At 42.1% G+C, this 20,647-nt stretch overlaps 1 protein-coding gene across 3 annotated transcripts in view; it reads left to right on the top strand.

Moving 5' to 3' along the window:
- Positions 1–20,647, top strand: part of ZFYVE26 (zinc finger FYVE-type containing 26) — an 84,922-nt gene that overhangs the window by 45,094 nt on the left and 19,181 nt on the right. For all 3 annotated transcript variants that reach the window (XM_021004642.2, XM_021004643.2, XM_021004641.2), the window contains exons 20-33: positions 200–305; positions 544–1,289; positions 1,884–2,080; positions 3,353–3,457; positions 5,306–5,428; positions 5,970–6,146; positions 8,986–9,232; positions 9,950–10,048; positions 13,344–13,504; positions 14,134–14,270; positions 15,295–15,326; positions 15,938–16,074; positions 16,348–16,568; positions 18,799–18,946. In XM_021004642.2, the coding sequence (XP_020860301.1) occupies positions 200–305; positions 544–1,289; positions 1,884–2,080; positions 3,353–3,457; positions 5,306–5,428; positions 5,970–6,146; positions 8,986–9,232; positions 9,950–10,048; positions 13,344–13,504; positions 14,134–14,270; positions 15,295–15,326; positions 15,938–16,074; positions 16,348–16,568; positions 18,799–18,946 (2,636 nt within the window). The remainder of the gene's footprint in view (positions 1–199; positions 306–543; positions 1,290–1,883; positions 2,081–3,352; positions 3,458–5,305; positions 5,429–5,969; positions 6,147–8,985; positions 9,233–9,949; positions 10,049–13,343; positions 13,505–14,133; positions 14,271–15,294; positions 15,327–15,937; positions 16,075–16,347; positions 16,569–18,798; positions 18,947–20,647) is intronic.

The following is a 20,647-nucleotide window of genomic DNA, read 5'->3' as shown; positions in this document are numbered from 1 at the left end:
TCCAGGGCTGGTAGGAAGAAGGTGAACTTGAAGTCAGAAGTATGCAGACAATGCGTCTGGCCTGGCGAGAGCAAAGAGATGAATTTAAGCATACTCCTAGCACGTTCTTCAGCTTCATTCCATGTGTATTCCTTGATGCCTCTAAAAAGCTTATGTCTTTCTGCTGATACATTTCTCCTTTTCCCTCCTCCCTTTACAGATCATTCAGTGAAGGTGAAAGTGGGGAACCCTTTCGTTCTTCTGCATCAGAGCCCTACCCAGCTCATGTCCCACCTCCTCCTTGAAAGACAGGTTCCCCCAGACAGGTGGGTGCTTTGGTCTGTTTTTCTACACAGACCCTTTGGTTTCTTCTCCATAAGGAAGCTTTAATAGATGAAAATTGGAGTCATGCAGGGAATCAGAACTGAGATTGCATTACCAAATGAAGCTTCCACTTGCACTGTTACTTCAATCTTCATGATTTCTCAGTTTCCTTCCTCCTCTTTATCTGTACCAAAATATTGAGTTTTCATGTTCTACTCTCCCTTACTCCTTTTTCTACAGGCTGGCATCTCTTCTGGCCCAAGAGGAGCTCAGCCTGAGTGTGCCACAGATTATCGTCAGCTGCTGCTGTGAGCCCCTTACCCTTTGTCCTTCTCGGCAGAGCCAGCAGACTTGGTCCCTTCTGACCCATTTGGGTGTATTAGCACAGTTGCATACCTCCCATTACCTGACTGACATTCCACTCCCTAGTCTTACCCCAGCAGAACCTAAAGAAAAACCTGTGTTCGATCCCCCTTCTCCCTCCTTTTCAAGTGGCTCACCACCCCCTGCTCTCACTGCTTCTGCCTTAGCTTTCCTCAAGTCCCACTCAAAGTTACTGACAGCTCTGGCATGCCTAGGGGCTACTTTGGGGTCACAAGTCTCCAAGCCCAGTCTATCATGGAAGGAACTGTGTGGCTGGAGAGAGGCTCCTTTGGCCCCAGAACAGGTAGCCCAGGAATGTGAAAGCCTCCTGGATCAGTTCACTGTGTTAGAAACCTTCCTCATGGCCGCCTGGGAGCCTCTCCGGGGTACCTGTGAGGAGGAACAGAGCTTGGCAGGGGGATTGTGTGGCCAGACTTGTCTTTCTACTGTTCTCCTGGGCTTACACTCTCCTGTTGCCGTGGATGTGCTGACAAAGGCCTTTGAGGAAGCACTAGGATGCAGAAATTGGGCCCAGGCCCTTCAACTCATGGACTTGTATGGACAAGACCTGGAGGAATTAAGCAGTATAAGGGATGTAGTTCTGAGCTGTGCCACAGTGAATGGTAAGTGGGATCAGTATTTTGAGAGACAAAAAGGTTGAGCTTGGGAAGAGGGAAATACACGTCACAGGAGAAGTTAGAGCTAGTAGATTCTGTCCCACCCCTGGAAAATTCGGTTCCTGTGGTTTCTCACATTTGTGAAATTGGACAGGGAAGCATAGGTTTGCTTGTAGTTTGCTAATGGTAATGGTGATGGCAAAGAACAGAGTTGGAACAGATACTCCCAATTGTCTCAATTATGGCGATACTCGGTTGGATGTCACAGGGATGGAGATGGCAGAGAACGCTCCTGATAGTCGTATTGATTGTATATCCCTGAAACAGTCCTCTTTGTAGAGAATAGAAGATCTTTGAGGGCTTGTGGGTTCTATGACTGGGATCCATATTATCCCCACTTGGGTATTCGATAAGTGTGTGTCCTTGAATGATGGTTAGAGGGAGGGGCCAAGGAGGAAGAGGGGTGCCGTTGTTATAAGTGATAGAACTGAATTTAGAGCAGATAGCTTAGGAATCCTCTGACTTGCTATTTCATGACATGGAGTTAACTTTCTTCAGCACTCTGCTCACTGACTGCAGGGATTCCTGTTTTCCTCCTAGATAAGGATGGCTGGCAGTACCTGTTTTCTGTAAAGAATGCAACTTTGAGAAGCCAAATGGCCCTTTGGTTTGTGGAGAGGTGGCCCCTGGAACCTTGCCTAGAAATTTTGGCCTTTTGCATTTCGGAACCTGCTGTCCCAGAAGGATTACTATCAGAATTGCATACAAAGCTGAAGGAGCTCCAAGTTTACCAGAAGGTAAAACCACCATCCATCAGAAAGGAAATAGATTGTTTAGCTTATCTGTGTCTTGACTATTTGTGTGAGGATAGTAAGGACTTCAGGGCAGATTTGCCTTTGCTATCTTTTCAGCTCTTCATACTTTGTGCTTGTTTTATTTTTATTTTTATTTATATATATATATTTTTTGCGAGGCAGTTGGGGTTAAGTGACTTGCCCAGGATCACACAGCTAGTAAGTGGTCAAGTGTCTGGTCTGAGAGCAGATTTGAACTCAGTTTCTCCTGACTCCAGGGCTGGTACTCTATCCACTGGGCCACCTAACTGCCCCTAGAAGAACTTTTTTTTTTTTGGTGAGGCAGTTGTGGTTAAGTGTCTTGCCCTGAGTCACACAGCTAGTAAGTGTTTTGTGTCTGAGGTCGGATTGGAACTCAGGTCCTCTTGACTTCAAGGCCAGTGCCACCTAGTTGCCCCTGCTTATTTTATTTTTAAAAGGATCACTTATAACTATAATTTCATGCTTAAGTATGCATCAGACAAGGATGAAGAACATTTAGGTTCCATGTATAATATGTGCAGAGAAGATTATATACTTGTTAAAATTGTTTTAGCCAAAGCTACAGCTAAATTTCAAAGTCCAATTTGAAAGGATTATGACATTTTTAAGAACATGTGGCTCTTGGATTTATGTTGTATTCAAGATTGAGAAGCACCTGAAAGCTGATTTTTAAAGAATGCATATATGTAACATATAAAAAAAGTTTGCTTTGGTGTTTTATCCCATCTGTGAGATTACAGGGCTCTTAGGAAAATCCTTAATTGGAATGCAAATGGAGTCCAGAATTCTGCCTGGAGAACTCAAGATGTTAGCTCACAAAAGTTTTTCTCCCTCCTCTCCAGTTTCTTGCCAGCAAGGACCTAAATTCAACCCTGAAATGTAGGGGCTTGTAAAAAGTTAATAATCTCAGATGGAGCCATGGCCTCCAGGAGTTATCACAACCAGTGAATTACAGTACCCTCTTTTTCTCCTCCCTTCACCTTGTGCCCAAGCTTCTATTTCTTTTTCCTCTTCCAAAATAGGGAAGCTGACAAGATAGCAGTCTGAACCCACCATCCTCTCATATCTTTCAGAGCTTTTAGCTTTTTAATCTGTTTGCTTTCTGATTCCTCCTTTTTTTTGGGAAATGTTTCTGGATCTGTGGATAACTCATTTCCAGAAGAATTAAGTGACTTACTTATGGATCAAAAACCTGCCATGTGTTTTTTAATGTTTTTTCTTATCTTCCCTTAGATTCTGGATTTACAGTCCACCCCAGTGTGGTCTGACTGGCAGACATTGAAGAGGTGTAGTGCTGACAACCCACCAGTGGTCATGGACCTGATTCTAGAGGCAAAGGTGCAGTTTCCCAAACTGTCCCCTCCCTCATCCCCCTTAGAAAGCCATCCCTCTTCAGTATGTTTGAGTAGTGTGGAGATCCAGCTTTCTTGGTCTGGGGAACTCCCAGATGAAGCAAAAGACCTCCCTGATCATTTGCTTCAACCCATTTACTAACTATCAAAAAAAAAATAGTAATATTTAGGACCCAGGACCCACTGACCCATTCATTTTTCTCCTTTATTTGAACGTTGTCATTTTGCCCTTGGAAGGAGAGGTGAGGTAAGAACAAGCATAGTTCTGGGATGGTGAATAAAGGGAAAGTAAGTCTGACTGTTGAGTTTCTCTGGGCCTTCCTTCCCCTGCCTTGATCTTATCCAGGTCTTTTTTTTTTAAAGGCAATTGGAGTTAAGTGACTTGCCCAGGGTCACACAGCTAGTAAGTGTCAAGTGTTTGGTCTGAGTCCAGATTTGAACGCAGGTCCTCCTGACTTCAGGGCCGGTGCTCTATCCACTGTGCCACCTAGCTGCCCCGGAATAAGCTTTTATAGCACTTGTTGTGTGGCCAAGGTTAACTCGTGACTCCTAACCTGGCATTTTTCCCACTATTCCATTCTGCTCCAAAAATGAGAGCCTGTAACCTGGTGACTTCTCATCCAGGCAATAGCCTGAGGCTGATCTCAAACTGTATTAAGTGGTTTTTGTTCATGACTTCATTTGGGGTTTTCTTAGCAAAGATACTATTGTGATTTGCCATTATCTTTTCTAGCTCATTTTACTGATGAGGCAAACAGAGTTAAGTGACTTGCCCAGGGTCCCACAAGCTAGCAAGTGATTGAGGCCAGATTTTAACTCAGAGAGATGAGTGAGTCTTCCAGACTTCTGGCCCAGCACTCTGTCCACTGTGCCCCCTAGCCATTCACTAGGCATTCTAGCACTAAGAATAAGGAGGTTGGAATACTTAGAACAAATACAGACTCCCTTCTTTTCTATCGTCTTTCTGGAAGGCCAGCTAGCGTGCTAGCTGGAGACAAACGGTGCACACTGAGCAGCACTGTTCTCATGATTGGAGAGAGTATTGGGAAATGCACCAGGAAGTTTGAGTTTATGTGGCTATGTGGCTATGGCCAAGGCTCAACCTTTGGGTGCCTCTGTTTCTGCTCCTGTGACATACTATAGTACTTCCTGTGCTGTAAGAGTTGCAAGGATAATATAACACTCACTAGCTGTCTTAACTTTTCGCAAGTCACTTAACCCTAAACCCACTTAACACCAAAAAAAAAAAGAGTTGCAAGGAAAAAGTGAGATTGTAAGTAAATGGGAAAGCATTTTGATGGTACAAATCCAGTTTCTTATATTTTATTTTTTAATAAATTTTTTAGTTTCATTTTTTTTTGTTTTTGGTTACTGGGTCTCCCTGTCTTGCTCAGGATGGAAGTGCAGTGGCCACCATGCTAGGTAGTACAGAAGCTTTAACCTGCTTTTTCTTTTTTCCAGCCTGAGCTGGATTGCCCATCCTTCAGCAGCCTGTGGCCCCCAGCTCTCTGTGGCTTATCATATTGGTGCCAGATTTAGTGCAGATACCCAATTGCCTTTATCCTGATTGCAGCTCAAAACTCCTAAACTCAAGCAAACCCCTAGCCCCAGGGACAACAGCCAGGCACCGCCATGCTGGCCTCATCCAACTCCAATCCTGATTTCTCCAGCTTTAATCCTACAGTAACTGCCCCTTTATCACTCACTAAATCTTCTTAGAGCTGCCCTCGACTCAGGCCAAATGTGTACTGGAAAAACCAGGCAGGAGTTAGGTGTGTGATAAGGCTTTATTGGATTAAAAGCCCATGTGTTTCTTTTCCTCTTTCCACACCAGGAATACCAGCTGTGTGAGGAGTGGGGCTGCCTCTATCCTATTCCAAGAGAACATTTGATCAGCTTGAACCAAAAACATCTCCTCTACCTTTTAGAGAGTGGAGATCACGAAAAAGCCCTCCAGGTAAATCCACGTCTGTTTGGTTGGAAAAGAGAGTGAGCCAAATCTGACATCAGGTTTCACTTTAAACTCCACTAAGGCACGCTGGACAGATTGCTGAGTCAAAAGACACTGGATTCAAGTCTTGCTAATGATACATTCTGGCTGAACAAGCATAGGCAGATCACTTCACTCTCAGTGATCAGATGATCAGATGTTACAGCTGAGCTGTTGATCTGCCTTAGTGAAGGGAATTTACATACCAGGAGGTTTCCCCCTCCCCATTGGCATGGGGGGGGGGATCACAAGTCCAGACCAAAGGCTGGTGGGGGAGGGGTGGCTGTAAGTGCATCAGCAGTTCCAGATCTTTGCTTCGTGCAGAAATTAAGAACATGTTACATAGACACATTGAGAGGACGTTGCCCAGCTAGCTTTCTCTATAGAAGGTACAGCTGGCCAGCTGGATTCAGGAATCTACTAAATACTGGGCCATGGGAGGATTTGGCCTAGATAGTTATGGTTGGCCACAGGGTTCACTTTCCTCTCCTCTCCATCTTCCTTATAGCTCCTTCAGAGAATCTCTGACCCCACCATGCGCCTTGATGTCACGGAGTGTTCCCTTGACCAGCATCCCAGTCTAGCTGCCTCTCACTTTTTAGCCAACTACCTCACCACTCACTTCTACAGGGAACTGACAGCTACTCGACACTATGAGATCCAAGCTCTGTATGTGGGGTCCAAGGTAAGGAGAGTATTATATAAAGTTTATACACATAAGAAGACTGCAGCCCTGTGAAGGAAACACTCCGAGCAGGGCCAGTCCTATCCAGAGCTCAGAAATAGTCTTTGTGATATTCTACATTTAGGCGTCAAGCCCTCTGCTCCCAGGTACCTGCACTTAGGTTCTTTGTACACCCTCCCTTCACTGCCTGAGGCCCTTATGAGGCTTCCCCATCCAGATCTGTCTTCCCTAGATGAGTCTTTGCTATGCCACTGGCCACGGGGAAAAACTACTTGATTCCCTTGGATTCAAGATTCCTGTGGTTTCTAGAGTCTCAACTAATGAGTCATAAACTAATCTGTTGCCACTGAGAAATGTGGGGTTGGCATTGGAATATAAAGAAGAGTCTTCTGGAGACTATGTACCCACCTTTCTGGCTTTGCTTAGGGAAATGATAGTAGAGGGAACTTCAGACCAGCCAGGTCCTATCTTAGCTCCCCTTAATAAAAGGATTTGTTGTGTAAAATGTGAACTCAGTTAAAAGGCCACACCCAAGGAGCTAGAAGGCCACATGTGACCTTGAGGGTGCAGGTTCCCTACCCCTGAACTAGGAGGTAATATAATGTGAGACTGATTTTAAGCACTTGAGGTTCTCAGCTTATACTAAGTAGATGGCTACCTACCTATGTGTAGTACTGGGCCCATTGGTCAGCACCACGTATAACCAATCATGAAGATAAGTAATTGCCCAGAATTAAAAGAGTGAGCATACCTGACATTATCATAATCATCTTCTCTTCCTATCCTTTTTTCTTCTTTTGGTTCTAATGATAATCTGTATGCGGAAGTGACAAGTGGGTTATTGTTTATTTTCTCAACCTAGTGATGTGAGGGAATAATACTTAGGAGTGGGAGTTATTAATATTGATCATGTGGGTGGAGTCAGTGCAAATATTTTGAGCCCTGTGATTTTGAATATTTGCTTGATTCTTATTTTTATTTATGTTGGGGAGATTGGGTGAATCACATTTAATCATGAAGGAGTTTGAGACTTTGGCGGGCAGTTTCTATGATGCAGATGTAGACATCACAATGCATTTTAAACCAACAAATGACATTTTATATGTATAACAGTTTTATATGAAAACTGAAAGTCATAATTATGGCATACATGATGATTCAAACAAATACAGACCTCCAAGTGTTACCTGTCAGATTAATATCCTGTTAGGAAGAAGCCTAAAAAGACTATCTTGTTTCCATCTCAGAAGCCACAGTTTTCTGTGTGACCTTATGCATCCTAATGCCTCAGTTTTTCCATGGCTAAAGTGATGGCAATGTCTATCCCATATATCAGCAGAATAATATAAAGATTCACTGAATAATTTAAAAACAAACCATGTTTGGAGCCCTTTGAGAAGAGTCTTGAGAATTCCTTTAGATCATTAATGTATGACTGAAATATAACTTTTGGGTCCTGACTTAGGATTTCATTGGCAGAGGACATTTCTGTTGCACAGACTTCCTTTTACTGTGCAGATAGGCATCTGTTCTGCAGGTGTAGTCTTAAGAGACTTGCCTGGGACACTAAGAGATTAAATACCTTCCATGGTCATGTGGCCAGTATGTATCAAGATGTAAGATTTCAACAGAGGGCTTTTTGATTGACTGCAAAACTGATTTTTTAGCCTCTATTCCACAATGCCTTTCTTTAGCTTTAAGTACAATAATGGCTCACATTTCAATGGTTTTTCTGCATTTTTTTTAAAGGCTTCCTTCATGACCTCCTTAGGTAGTTTATATTGACCATGGGGAAACCATTGACTAAAAGATCCAATAGCTTAGTTAAGCCACCATATATAGTCCAATGTGGTTGAGCTCCTCCAGTCTTCAGAGTGGCTGAGACAGGTGGTTGAGTCACCATTTCAGCAGAATCCTTTCTTCTGGGTCTGGAGAAATTGGGCTGTAGCATTAGAGATCCTATGGGTCTTGATCAGAATTGGGGTTTTCTTCTCCCAAGAGAAACCTGTTGGTTGTTCTTTTTTTATTATTAATTTATTTTTAGTTATCAACAATCACTTCCATATGCTTTTGAGTTTTAAATTTTTTTCCCCTTCTCTCTCCACCTCCCTCCCCAAGACGGCATGCAACGTGATATAGGCTATACATATACATTCTTATTAAACATATTTTCACATTAGTCATGTTGTAAGAAGAATTAGAGCTAACAGGAGGAACCATAAGAAAAAGGAAACAAAACAGAAAAAAAAAAGAGCAAATAGTATACTTCGATCTGCATTCGAACGCCGTAGTTCTTTCTCTGGATGTGGATAGCATTTTTCATCATGAGACTTTTGGAGATGTCTTAGATCCTTGCATTGCTGAGAAGGGCTAAATCTATCAAAGTTAGTCATCGCACAACGTGGCTGTTACTATGTACAACATTCTCCTGGTTCTGCTCACTTCACTGAATATCAGTGTATACAAGCCTTTCCAGGTTTTTTGAAGTCTGCCTGCTCATCATTTCTTATAGCACAATAGTATTCCATTACATTCATATACCAGAACTTGTTCAGCCATTCCCTAATTGATGGGCATCCCCCTCAATTTCTAATTCTTTGCCACCACAGAAAGAACTGCTATAAATATTTTTGAACATGTGGGTCCTTTTCCCATTTGTATGATCTCTTTGGGATACAGCCCTAGATAGAGTGCTATTGCTGGCTCAAAGGGTATGCACATTTTTATAGCCCTTTGGGCAGTTGGTTGTTCTTATGGGTTGGATTGCATTCCACAGGCCTTCAGTGTCTCCCTAAAGTTCACGTATGATCATCCCTCCTGTGATCAAACTCCCGCACAGGTTCTGCTGACTCTGCCTGAGCCGTACCGGGCCAGCTACTCCCACCTGTCTTCCAGCCCCTTACTCATGCTGGAGCAGCTGCTGATGAACATGAAAGTGGACTGGGCTACTGTGGCTGTGCAGACTCTTCACAAGCTGCTGATGGGGCAAGAACTTGGCTTTACCTTGGAGGATATTGACGCACTGCTTTCCAGATATGCAGAGAAAGCACTCGACTTCCCATATTCATTGAAAGAAAAGCGATCAGGTAGGGACTGTCAGTAGCATGCTGTGGTCTTGGGATGGCAGAGGACCAGTATAGCCATGCTGCACTTCTAATCGGCCCCTCCTTTGTTTCCCTGAGTTGCTGAAGGTCACAGAAGGGTATTTATTGTGCAGGAAAAACCTTGGATTTGGAGCCCCTGGTTACAAGAGCAGGATTGCTGGGGTGACAGTGTGTGAACAGTGAAATGACATGTCTGCTGCTGGCATAGGCACAGTCATTCTTTAAGTTCTGTCACTTCCAGAAGCACTCCATCATATCATAATTCATTACTGAGGTACAAACAGCCTCTTGGAGCACTGAAGTAAAGTGAAACCATTACTTGAAGCAATCTGGGTTTCATCTCCAGGTGGAGCATCCTTTCAAAGTCTTGACACCTCCTTTGGGCATCTTGAGACTTGGTTTAGGAGAAGTCAATGTTCACTTTTGTCCTCTAGCTAAAGGTTCAGCTCTTTTTGCTGAAAAGGTACCAAAACAAATGTTTTCATTACCAGAGGGAGGGAACCTATATGCTCCTGGGTTATAGGGGATTTTAACTCTCTGTATTCTCAAGAGAGCAGTGAAATGTTCATCACCCAAACTGAACTGGCTTTGAGTTAATTTATCCCTTTACAGTGAACGAGGGTACATTTTTTTGAGCCGTGCTTTTAACAACATGTTGTCCATAATTTACCTGATTTTTAAAAAATTTCTCCTCCTTAGATTCTGTAATTCACCTTCAAGAGATTTTTAATCAAGTATCAGAGCCTGAGACCTGGTCTAGGTCAACATCAGTTGAGTTGTCTGCTGCTACTTTTCCTGGTAAGAAAAATTTCTGAAAGTTTCCCTTGTTTTTTTCCTGTAATGCTATCTTAATATTCCTTTTTTTTTTTGCCTCTTTCTAAAAAAAAAAACCTCTGCATCTGACATTCTGTAAGTTATTCTTTCAAGCCCCGCATTCTGGGTTTGATCTAGCTTTCTATACCAGAGATGGCAATTTATGAATCTGTTAATGGATTTAGTGAATGCTTTGAGGACTGTTTCTCACTATCCAGATGCCTAATTAGAAAACCAATATGTTTTTTCAAATGCACTGGAGGGGCAGCTAGGTGGCGCAGTGGATAGAGGACTGGCCCTCAAGTCAGAAGGACCTGAGTTCAAATCCATCCTCAGACCAAATACTTGACACTTACTAGCTGTGTGAGCCTGGGCAAGTCACTTAACCCCAGTTGCCTAGAAACAAACAAAAAAGAGAGAGAGAGTCAAACTCACTGGAAAGAACAAGCATTAGGTGAGCTGTAGAGACTAAATTCATCTTGATCTGTTCCCCTAATTCATTGAACTAAGGCAAAAAGATGTCTCTACAGAGAAAGCTGAACTCTTTTCCATTCATTACCAGGAATCTAGAAGGGAGGGAGCCTCTATAAACAGCCACACTCCTGGAGCCTGCATAAAAGAGAGTATTTCATGAGTTTCCTCAGATATTCCTTAAATGTCATTATTATGCCATTCCCATGTCATTCCCTTATTTCAAAATCTTCAAAGATTTCCCACAGCCTTTTGGCTCAGCTCTAAACTTTGTTACCAGTGTAAGGCCTTCTACATTCTAGTTTCAGTCACTTAACTTCTAAACTGTAAAAATAGAGCTTAGGCTATGATCTCTGAAGTCCCTTCAATCCATTGATACTACTTTTACAAACTTAAATCCCACCATTCTCTACAAAAACCCTCTGTTCTAGACTGTGGGCTTTGAATTGCCCTTATCTGGAATGCCTTTCCCCACCTATTGTATGTTCCTGAATCCTACCTGTTTTTCAAGGTTGGTCTTAAAGTCCAGCCCTCCTCCGTTAGATTTTTTTTTTAGTTGCCATAAATATTAAGATTTATTCATGCATTTTATTTTTTTTCTTTTTTATATTTCTTTTTAACTTACTGGATAAAACAAGCATTTCCATAACATAGTATGATAAAAAAGATGATTGCATATGAAACTGCAAGTCTTCTATGCACAATGTGTTGTTACTTTCAAATATACAACAAATTTATCATGTCAATTTTTTTTCTTCCTTCTCCCCCTCCCACTCTAGAGGTGGCCACCATTAAGGCACATATAGGTGTATGTATATACATAAATATATGTATGTGTATAGATAGATAATTACTCTATGCATACTTGTATTTATCAGTTCTCTCTCCATTAGATTTTTAACTAACCTCTCTGGCCTACAGTTCTCTCCTTTCTCTAGTTTCCTATAACACTTATTATCTGTACTATTTATTTAGCCTTTAGATATTTCCTTAAATTATCGTTTTTTAAAGTGTGTTTATGCTTTGTCCAGCAACTTCTCAGCTACATCATCAACACCTTAAGAAGAGGGCCCATATTTTATCCTCCTTCATAACCCTTGTGGTGCCCAAAACAGTATCCTTATATACAGAAGTATCACATTTACTGCCAGCAGATTAAAATGTAATAGGGAAATGTATAACAAAATAAGCAAAACACAGATGTTAGTTTGTGGTTTTCTAAGTCAATATGCAGCCACAGGAATCCATTTCTATTTGAGTTTCACGCCACTGCCCAAGTACTTTATAATATCTCGCAATATATGGCTAATAAAGGCAGCAGACACTTGTGGAGAGCCCCAGGCTGTTTTCATCACAACATTGCCCCTCTGTTTTTCTGTCCCAGTTCTCTTCATATACAGACATCTGAACACTGGATTAAGAATCAAAAGACTTTAGTTTTAGCCCCAGTTCTGATTCTTTCTAGCTGTGGGACTATAACATCTCTCTAAGCATCAGTTTCCTCACCTGAAATATGAGGATAAAACTCTACTACTTCACAGGATTTTTATGAAGAAAGTGCTTTGTAAACCTGAAGAAGCAACATAAATATGAGCTATTATTATCTAATCCCAGTTCATACTAACCATGTGTCCTTGGGTTAATCACTTAAGCCTTCTAAGCCTCAGTTTTTCCATCTGTAAAAAGTGAAGATAATTATACATGCCCTGCTGATTTCATGGTTGTCAGTAACTATGAAACAAATGATGAGGTCTCCAAAGCATTTTGAAACTTGTAAAGGACTCTTTTGTAAATGTAAACTCATTGTCTGGACCTGGCCCTACCACTTGTTAACCATGTGACCTTGAGCAGATTACTTACTCTTATGCTCTAATACCATTATAACCAGGAGTCCTAAATTCTTGACTCTGTCACTCACTGACTTTCAGACCTGGTACAATTTATTGTTTATATCTGTTTTCTCATTTGTAAAACAAGAATGATAATTTTCTTTTCTATAAAGATAAGATCAGGAAATTATCCTAAACTCCTATTCCATAAAAGTAAGCTGATGGTCTCTTCTCAAGCTTTTGCCTGGTCACTATAATAAAAAACGTTCCAGGAATAAAAGGTGTCCCTTATCGTAACCTTTGCCTAATCTGGGTTACACATCCAAGTTCCCCCTTATAAGAGAAAGTGCCTTATGAACTATCTTTTATGCCTCAGAACTCTGAAGGAGTTAAATTTTCCAATCAAACACTGTCCAAAAATGATTTCTCAATTTTATGAAGAAGGGGGTATCGTAGAGATGGTAGCCCAGAGGAAATCCCAAGCCTAACTTGGTTTCCTAGACCTCCAGTCAGAGTTCTCCTGACTTATTCTAACTGTACATGTATATTGTGGAAATCAATAACAGGAACCTCTGCCTTGCTGCTCTGACCTCAAATCCCTCTTTAGTGTCCTGGCTTTGGTCGAGTAGCACTCAAAAACCTTACCACATTGGGACTTAAAAGCTGTGGATTAGCAATGTTACAATATACAGAGGTACAGTGTGCTTAGTAGATTTGCAGCTTTTCATCTTTGAGGTGGTATTGAGAATCTTAGAAAGATTTTTTTTTCCTCTATAGTACCCAGAAAACTTTGCTCTGAATGGGACCAAAAAAGCAATGACTATGACATTTCTCACCATATGATAAATGATATTTCTCTCAAAACAGATAGCCAACACAGCCAAGTAGAAGTTCTAGGCTAATGACATATGGATATGGCCTGGCCCACTTAGCCCTATTCAAGCTCTAAATCTAGTTCTTGCTTTTCCTCTGACCTTTAGGAGTCTCTTTTGCACGATCTCCAAGCTTAAAGGAGAGAAGCTTCCAAGAGAGTGATCCTTTGGAATTTGTGCCCCCTGAAAAACCCCCAGCTAGGCAGCAGTGGGTGCCAGATGAAATGGAAGTCACCTGCATGGTGTGTAGAAGTGAACGTTTCACCATGGTAAGCAGCTGCCTGCTTCATTTCTTATGAGATGCAGCTCAGCTCAAAATGAAGAGACCTATGTTGTAGTCCCAACTGTGTCACTAACAAGCATTTTCTTGTCTAAAAATGGGTACAACAAAACTTATCTACCTCGCCCTTTGGCCATAAGGATGAAACAAAGTAATAGATGGGTAAAAGTGCTTTAATAAAGTATTATTATTGAGAAATATAGGTTATTTGATTGGTTTTGTTGATCTGGTTGGCACAGTGCCTGGCACATATAGTAGGCACTCAATAAACATTGATTGATTGTTTAGTTGAAAGCTATTGTTAAACAGAAATGTGGATGTCTCTTCTTTCCTACTGTGTTGTGCCCACCAGAAGGTAGAACTCGTTTTCATGATCAGCCCAATGTTGGAGAATCTTTAATGAACTTTGAGGTTTTTCCCATCAGCTGAAAGAGACACTCCTCTAGGGCAGGGACATCAGATTGCATGTATTTGCTTTAGCACCAAGACCACCATGTCCTATGAGGACATAATAAGAAATAACTGGAGGAAAGAAGAGAGGGAAGGGGAGCCCATTGACAGAAGTGTTTATTAATCTCCCCATCTCCCCTTTCCTTTCCCCTTCTCTCTATTTCTTAGATTAACCGCCGTCATCACTGCCGTCGCTGTGGCAGGCTGGTGTGTGGCTCCTGCTCCACCAAAAAAATGGTCGTGGAGGGCAGCAGAGAGAGCCCCGCTCGGGTGTGTGACCAGTGCTACAGCCACTACAACAGATAGTGAGTAAGGGCCAGGGCAGTAAGGGCTCTGCTCCTTCCCCTGAGCCTTCAGGTCCCCAAAAGCCTGCTTCTCTGATACCAGCCCTGCTCAAACAAATATGCAGTGACTTCTGGAGCGAGGTGTGTGTGGACTCATAGCAGAGCAAGCTCTCCATAGGAGGGACTGATCCTTTCCAGGCATGATGAGAAGAAACATTTGTTCAGGGTTCCTGTCATGGATTCCTCCGTCACAGGAATTTATTTCTTCATCCTGACCCCAAGAGTCTGTTCATTGCAGTTAGTGAAGCGACTAACTCTTTATCCACTGGAAGCAGTCTCTGCTTCCTGGATCCCACCTGACTGAAAAGGACAGCTAGCTTCATGGGTGCTTAATTAAATGTTAAATTGAATTAAATGTTTCTTATCCCAGTTGGGCACCACTTGCCATGTAAAATCCAACTAGATAATATATGAAACTTACTTTGTAAACCCTAGTGATATGCAGATGTCAGTGTTTTTAATTATTGTAACCTTACCTGTGCCAACAACCATGACTACTAACTCATAGTTTTTAAAAAATCATCAGACATGCCGGTCACACTTCCCTAATAAATCTTCTATTTGGCCTCACATTCCAAAAAACCATGAGAACCTCCAGAGTTCGATATTCCTGGTAGCATAGACTGAGTCTACATCTCTGGCTTTAAGTCTGTGTTGAAATAGGTAATCTGTGGACAGCATAGGGGATTCTTTCATCAAAATAATGACTAATTCCCTTCAACTGTCAGAGAGACAGTACATAGATGAGAAAGAGCTCTGAGTGTAGAGTCAAAGCATAGGTTCAGATCTTGTCTCTAATATTTGTTATCCAAATGACCTTGGCCAAGCCGGTTAACTTCCCTAGGCCTTAGGTTTTTTTGTCTGTAAAATGGGAGTTGGACTAGATGGCCTCTGAGATATCTTCTAGCTTGAGATCTATGATCCTGTGATCCTTTGAACTATGAGATACGTGATAGGCAATTTATTTTTCTGTTTCTATTTCCAGTTTGCCAGAGGAGAGCATAGGACATTTAGAAGGTGAGCCTGAAAGATACTCTAATCTTCTTATATTGGTTTTTAAACTGAAGTTCCCTGTATGTTTAGGGCTTATTGCAATGAAGACCTCATCCAATGTGCCTATCAAGGACGTTCTCTTCCTGCTGCTGTCAGTCATTTATTTAATCCCTGAGCCCTCTCCACGTGCATCTGTTTCTTAACTCAGCAGGTTCTTCCTAGGGTATTTAATGACTGTCACCTTCCCCGAGATAACAGGCCACTTTTTAGTTGTGTAGTCCTCAGAACAGATGAGCTAAGAACTGACCCAAATTCCGAGTTGAGGTTGCACAATTTTAACTTCCATTCTTAAGTTCCCACAAACCAGAGTTAAATGGCTATGGGGAAACAAATATTTATGTATCTCACCCTGAGTAAATGCAGAGAATCAAATTCCTTGTTATTTACTACTGTCTATGAAGCACCAAAGTTCTGTATATCTCTTTCAAGAGATGCTGGTCCCTTCTCCCAAATTCTCCCAAAAGAAGGGAGAAGGAGGTCATTACCGTAATCAAATGTCTGCACTTACTGTCAGGACTGATCACCATTGGCTGTGCTCTGACTGACAGATGAATGAACGGTATTTCTCTCCTCAGCCTCAGACAGCCCCTCAAGTGAGAGCCCCCCCTACTCGGCTGTGGTACGAGTCCCCAAAGCAGCTCAGCTGGAATGGACTCTAGATCTAAATGAGGAAGAAAATGATCTGGTCCGGAGCGAGTTCTATTATGAACAGGTAATGGCAAGGTGTGGGTGACAACTGGCCATGCAGCCACCAGTGCCCTGGAGGAAAACATAAGGCCAACCAGAGAGAGTTTTATACAGCGGCCTTTGGATCCCCTAGATTTATTTTAGCTCCACTGTTGCTTTACAAGAGGATTTTTTTCCCCAAGTTCCTTCCCCTCCACTTCACTTGGCCTATTTGTAAAATGGAAATAAGTCCTCTCTCTCGGCAGTATTTTAAAAATGTTTCAGTCAGGCACTGCTTTCTTCCTTTTCCCCTGGCTAGGCCCCCAGTGCCTCCTTGTGCATTGCCATCCTGAACCTGCACCGTGACAGCGTTGCCTGTGGCCATCAGTTGATTGATCACTGCTGCCGACTGTCCCGGGGCCTGACCAACCCCGAGGTGGATGCTGGACTACTCACAGATATCATGAAGCAGCTGCTCTTCAGTGCCAAGATGATGTTTGTCAAAGCTGGTCAGAGCCAAGACTTAGCACTGTGCGACAGGTAGCCTTGTTCTGTGGGCCTGGAGGGTTTCTTTCTGTATCTTCCACTCCCAATTATCTAAACACCCCCTTCTTCAAACAGATAGGGTTGGAGGGGCAGCTGGGTGGTACAGTGGATGGAGCACCAGCCCTGGAGTCAGGAAGACCTGAGTTCAAAACCAGCATTACAAAACACAGCTTACTAGCCATGTGATCCTGGGCAAGTCCCTTAACCCTAGTTGCCTAAAAACACAACCACCACAAAACCCACATAGGGTTGGACAGAAAGCCAGCCCACTCTGATTGATTCATGTTAATGAGTTAATTGCTAAATCCTATGCGATTTCACTTCACTCTGTTTTCATATCAGTATCTATATTCCCATACTGAGTCCCCAGGGATAAAAATTTGTATCAGTGAGACTAGAATAGGGAGAAAATACAAACCTTGATTTTGGAGTTTAATTAGCATTGTAAGGCTCATTCCAGTGCTTTCTAGTGCCAAGGAAAATTCACTCGGTCTTGTCTTTTGCTAAAAGCTAAGACCACGTAATATTAGAGTCTTATAGGTAGGTGTGGTAGCTAATGAATTATTTTCATTTTGTGAATGGAGTACCAGTATCAAATGTGTCAGGTTCTAGACCTTTTGTCACAGACAGTAAGCCTGCTGTGTACCTTAGATTATAAAGGCAGTGTGGTGTGGTGGAAAGAGTGCTGCTTTGGATTTAGGAGAAACTTGAATTCATATTCCACCTCTGAAGCTGACCAGCCATATGACCATGGGCACGTAACTTCTCTGTGCCTCAGTTTACTAATCTGTAAAGTGGAGGTAATAATACCTGTAAGCACCTACCTCACATAGTTATCATGTGGATCAAGGGAGCTATATGAAGGGCTTTGTAAACGTACAGTTACTTTATAAACATCAGCAATTGTTAGAATCTCTGCCTGCAAACTAAAAGCACACCAGAAACTAATTTTATAGCACCACCTACTTGGCCCAGAGCATTGAGTTATAGATTCAGCGCGGGAGAGACATGGAGACTTAAAGCCATCTAGCAGTAACTGTAGGTAGCTGAAATGTGGTCCAGGATGAAAAACAAAGAGAATGTCTTTCTTCAAATAACATGCTCACTGTTGACTTAGTGCTTTTAACTCACTTTATGATCTTGGGCAAGTCATTTGGGTCTCAGTTTCCTCATCTTTTAAATAAGTGTGTTGTACAAGGTGATCTTTTTAAGATCCATCCTGGTATGAAAATACTGTGAATTCTTGAAGAGATAGCTATTGCTTCCTCTAGAATAAACCCTAACAACCTTTTTTCTCACATAATAAAAATATGTGAAGGACTGGTGATCATGAAGTACCCTGTGTACAGCCTCACAATAGCTCAGAATCCCTTCCAGGGAAATCAATGAGCAGCTAAGATCATAGACTGATACAGGGTATAGTCTGCTACTAGGAATCATGGGTTCACCCAACTGGAATCAGGAGGCAAGGAGTCCACTGGCAGAACAGATCAGAAAGGACGTGTCCAGCAGTATCAGACAGAGCAGGATCGACCTGTGGGCTCTCTGCTTTCTTATCAAGTTGGAACAGTCCCTGTCTGTCAGGGATGGGGCCCAAGTGAAAGATGGTTGTAAGCTTGAATATGGGCCTGCAACTAGTCAAAGCAGCAGAACCGAGAGGCCCATGAAAGAACTTCAGTTGAGCCAGGCAGGAGGCTCAAATCTAAAGAAAGGGGTAGGGAGACTCTAAAAAGAACAGCTGGGAAATTAGTGGTATCACCTGGGTACTAGTCTGAAAGAGAATCTAATCTGATAGTGATCCAGGTGAGGGCATGGCTGAAGCAAAGCGGCCAGCAGAGAGCACACAGACCCCACCTTCTACATGAAGCCTTTCACAGTCCTCCTCAATGTTAGTACCTTCCCTCCAAGGTGATCTCCAGCTTACCTTGTTTGCAAAGGGCTGTTTTCATGTTGTCTCCTTTAGACTGTGAGCTTCTTGAGAAAAGACTGTCTTTTGCCTTTCTCTTATCCCTAGTGCTGAGCACAGTGCCTGGCATAGTAGGTGCTTAGTAAATGCTAGTTGACAAACTGACCTAAGAAGGAAAACCTGAGACTAGCTGCTGCAAAGGCTTTGCTTCATGCTCCTGGTGACCGTAGCAGAAAATGAACGCAGGAGCTCAAACAGCAGTTATTCTAGGGGGAGTTCTGTGTCGATTTCATTTCCATGTCCCTTTCTTCCTAACAGCTACATCAGCAAGGTGGATGTACTGAATATTTTAGTTGCTGCTGCCTATCGACATGTCCCATCTCTGGACCAGATCCTGCAGCCAGCTGCAGTAACAAGACTGAGGAACCAACTTTTGGAAGCTGAATACTATCAGCTGGGTGTTGAGGTAAGAGAGGAACACAGACTGCATCTAGCTTGTGAGAATGAATTGCCTTTTGCTAGTCTCAAAATTCACTCTTGTCAGTGCTTCGTGGGAGTAGGTAAGTTTTCTGAGCAGAGCCAATGGCCAAATTGGCATGGTGGAATTTTTTTTAGTTTATACTTATGTATGGGTAAAATTGTTAGTGTCAGGGGAGAGATAGAAGACTGGACAGACTAGGGGAAGGGATATTCAGAATGCATGCCATCTTAGGGTGGGGGGAGGGGGAGATGGGGTGAAAATTTGGAACTGAAAAACTTATGGAAGTGAATGTTGAAAACTAAAAATAAACAAATTTATATTAAAAATAATTTTTTAAAAAATTGTCATCATCACAACAAACCAGAACCAAAATCCCAAAACTGCAACCTAAACCCAGTGCCATAAATTCTAGAACAGTGAGGATTTATTGAGTAAGGGAGCCTCACTCACACACAATTATAGATTCCTGAAGGAACAAAAGAGCAAAGTTTATATAGGTTTCATTTTAGACAGGAGGCAAATTGGGTATAGGGTGCCTTGGGATTGGACAGGACTTTTGCTAGGCTAGTAACAGGAAAGACTACTCTTCAGTTTTGCTGTCTCTTGTAACCCTACCCTAATAAACAGGATTATCTTTGCTATTTCAGTAGTAAGGAAGGTCACAGACAGGATGGGAGTTGCAATACAGGGTCAGAGACAAGATAGAGGAGCTATAGACAAAATAGAGTTACTTCAGCTTCTCAGCTACCCACTTCCCCCTTTGAGACTATAAATAGTCTTACAATTTTTTTTTAAACAAATCCCAAGTTGATATCAGTTCAGATAAGCAGCTTACAAAATAGATAACGTACACAGAACTAATAAAACAAGCAAAATTACAGTAGGGTGAATAAAGAAAACTAATAGAGCTGCAGTTGTAAAGGTGTCAAGTGCTTTGGCAGTGTCCATGATCTTCAGGTGTCTGTGGATGGTTTGTGGAGGTAGTTCCTTGACCACCAGGTCAGTTGTAGAAATTCTCTTGGTAATGCTTCTAATGCCTGCTAGTGATAAGACTTAGCATAATTTAGTAAAACTTGAGAAAATCTAATCAAATTGTCCTTCCATGTGGTGAAAACAGGTTCAGACCTTATGGAGATAACCTTATAAACAACAGAGCTATAGAAAGATCAAGTAGGCTACACAATAAGTTATCTTATACTTGTATCCCATTGTATCACTTCAGAGATGCTAAAGTATTACAACAACAAGATTCATGATATAAAAAAATTATCCTTTTGCTTGCTACGGTTAGAGAGATTTCCCATGAAAGTAAGAAACAGGGAGATGGTTCTAACAGCCTCCAGACTGTTCCTCCAAGCCTAAGCCTAAGGGCACAGAGTGACTTAATGTAGAAATAATGGGATGATGCATCCTTAGTTCCACTTGATTTTAGGTAAGACTTTGTTAACTTTTTGGAACAGCCAATCAGTCGTACAGCAAAGTTCTACGTTATTCACAACACATCATAGCCAGGCTCAGTATTAACCAGGTGGAAACATTCTTGTTTAAAAAGGAAATAACACAATGAGGAAATTGATCCAAGAGAATCCTACCTTTGCCTACTCAAGGTTGTCCCCTCAACTTTGCCAGACACAGATATCCACCTGTAGTAGTTCTCAGATCACCCTCCCTTTGAACAGCTTGTGG

The sequence above is a fragment of the Phascolarctos cinereus genome, unplaced genomic scaffold (genome assembly GCF_003287225.1).
Source record: "Phascolarctos cinereus isolate Bilbo 61053 unplaced genomic scaffold, phaCin_HiC Scaffold_3;HRSCAF=262, whole genome shotgun sequence".
Lineage (NCBI taxonomy): Eukaryota > Metazoa > Chordata > Mammalia > Diprotodontia > Phascolarctidae > Phascolarctos > Phascolarctos cinereus.
This window is presented reverse-complemented; position numbering and strand designations above follow the sequence as displayed.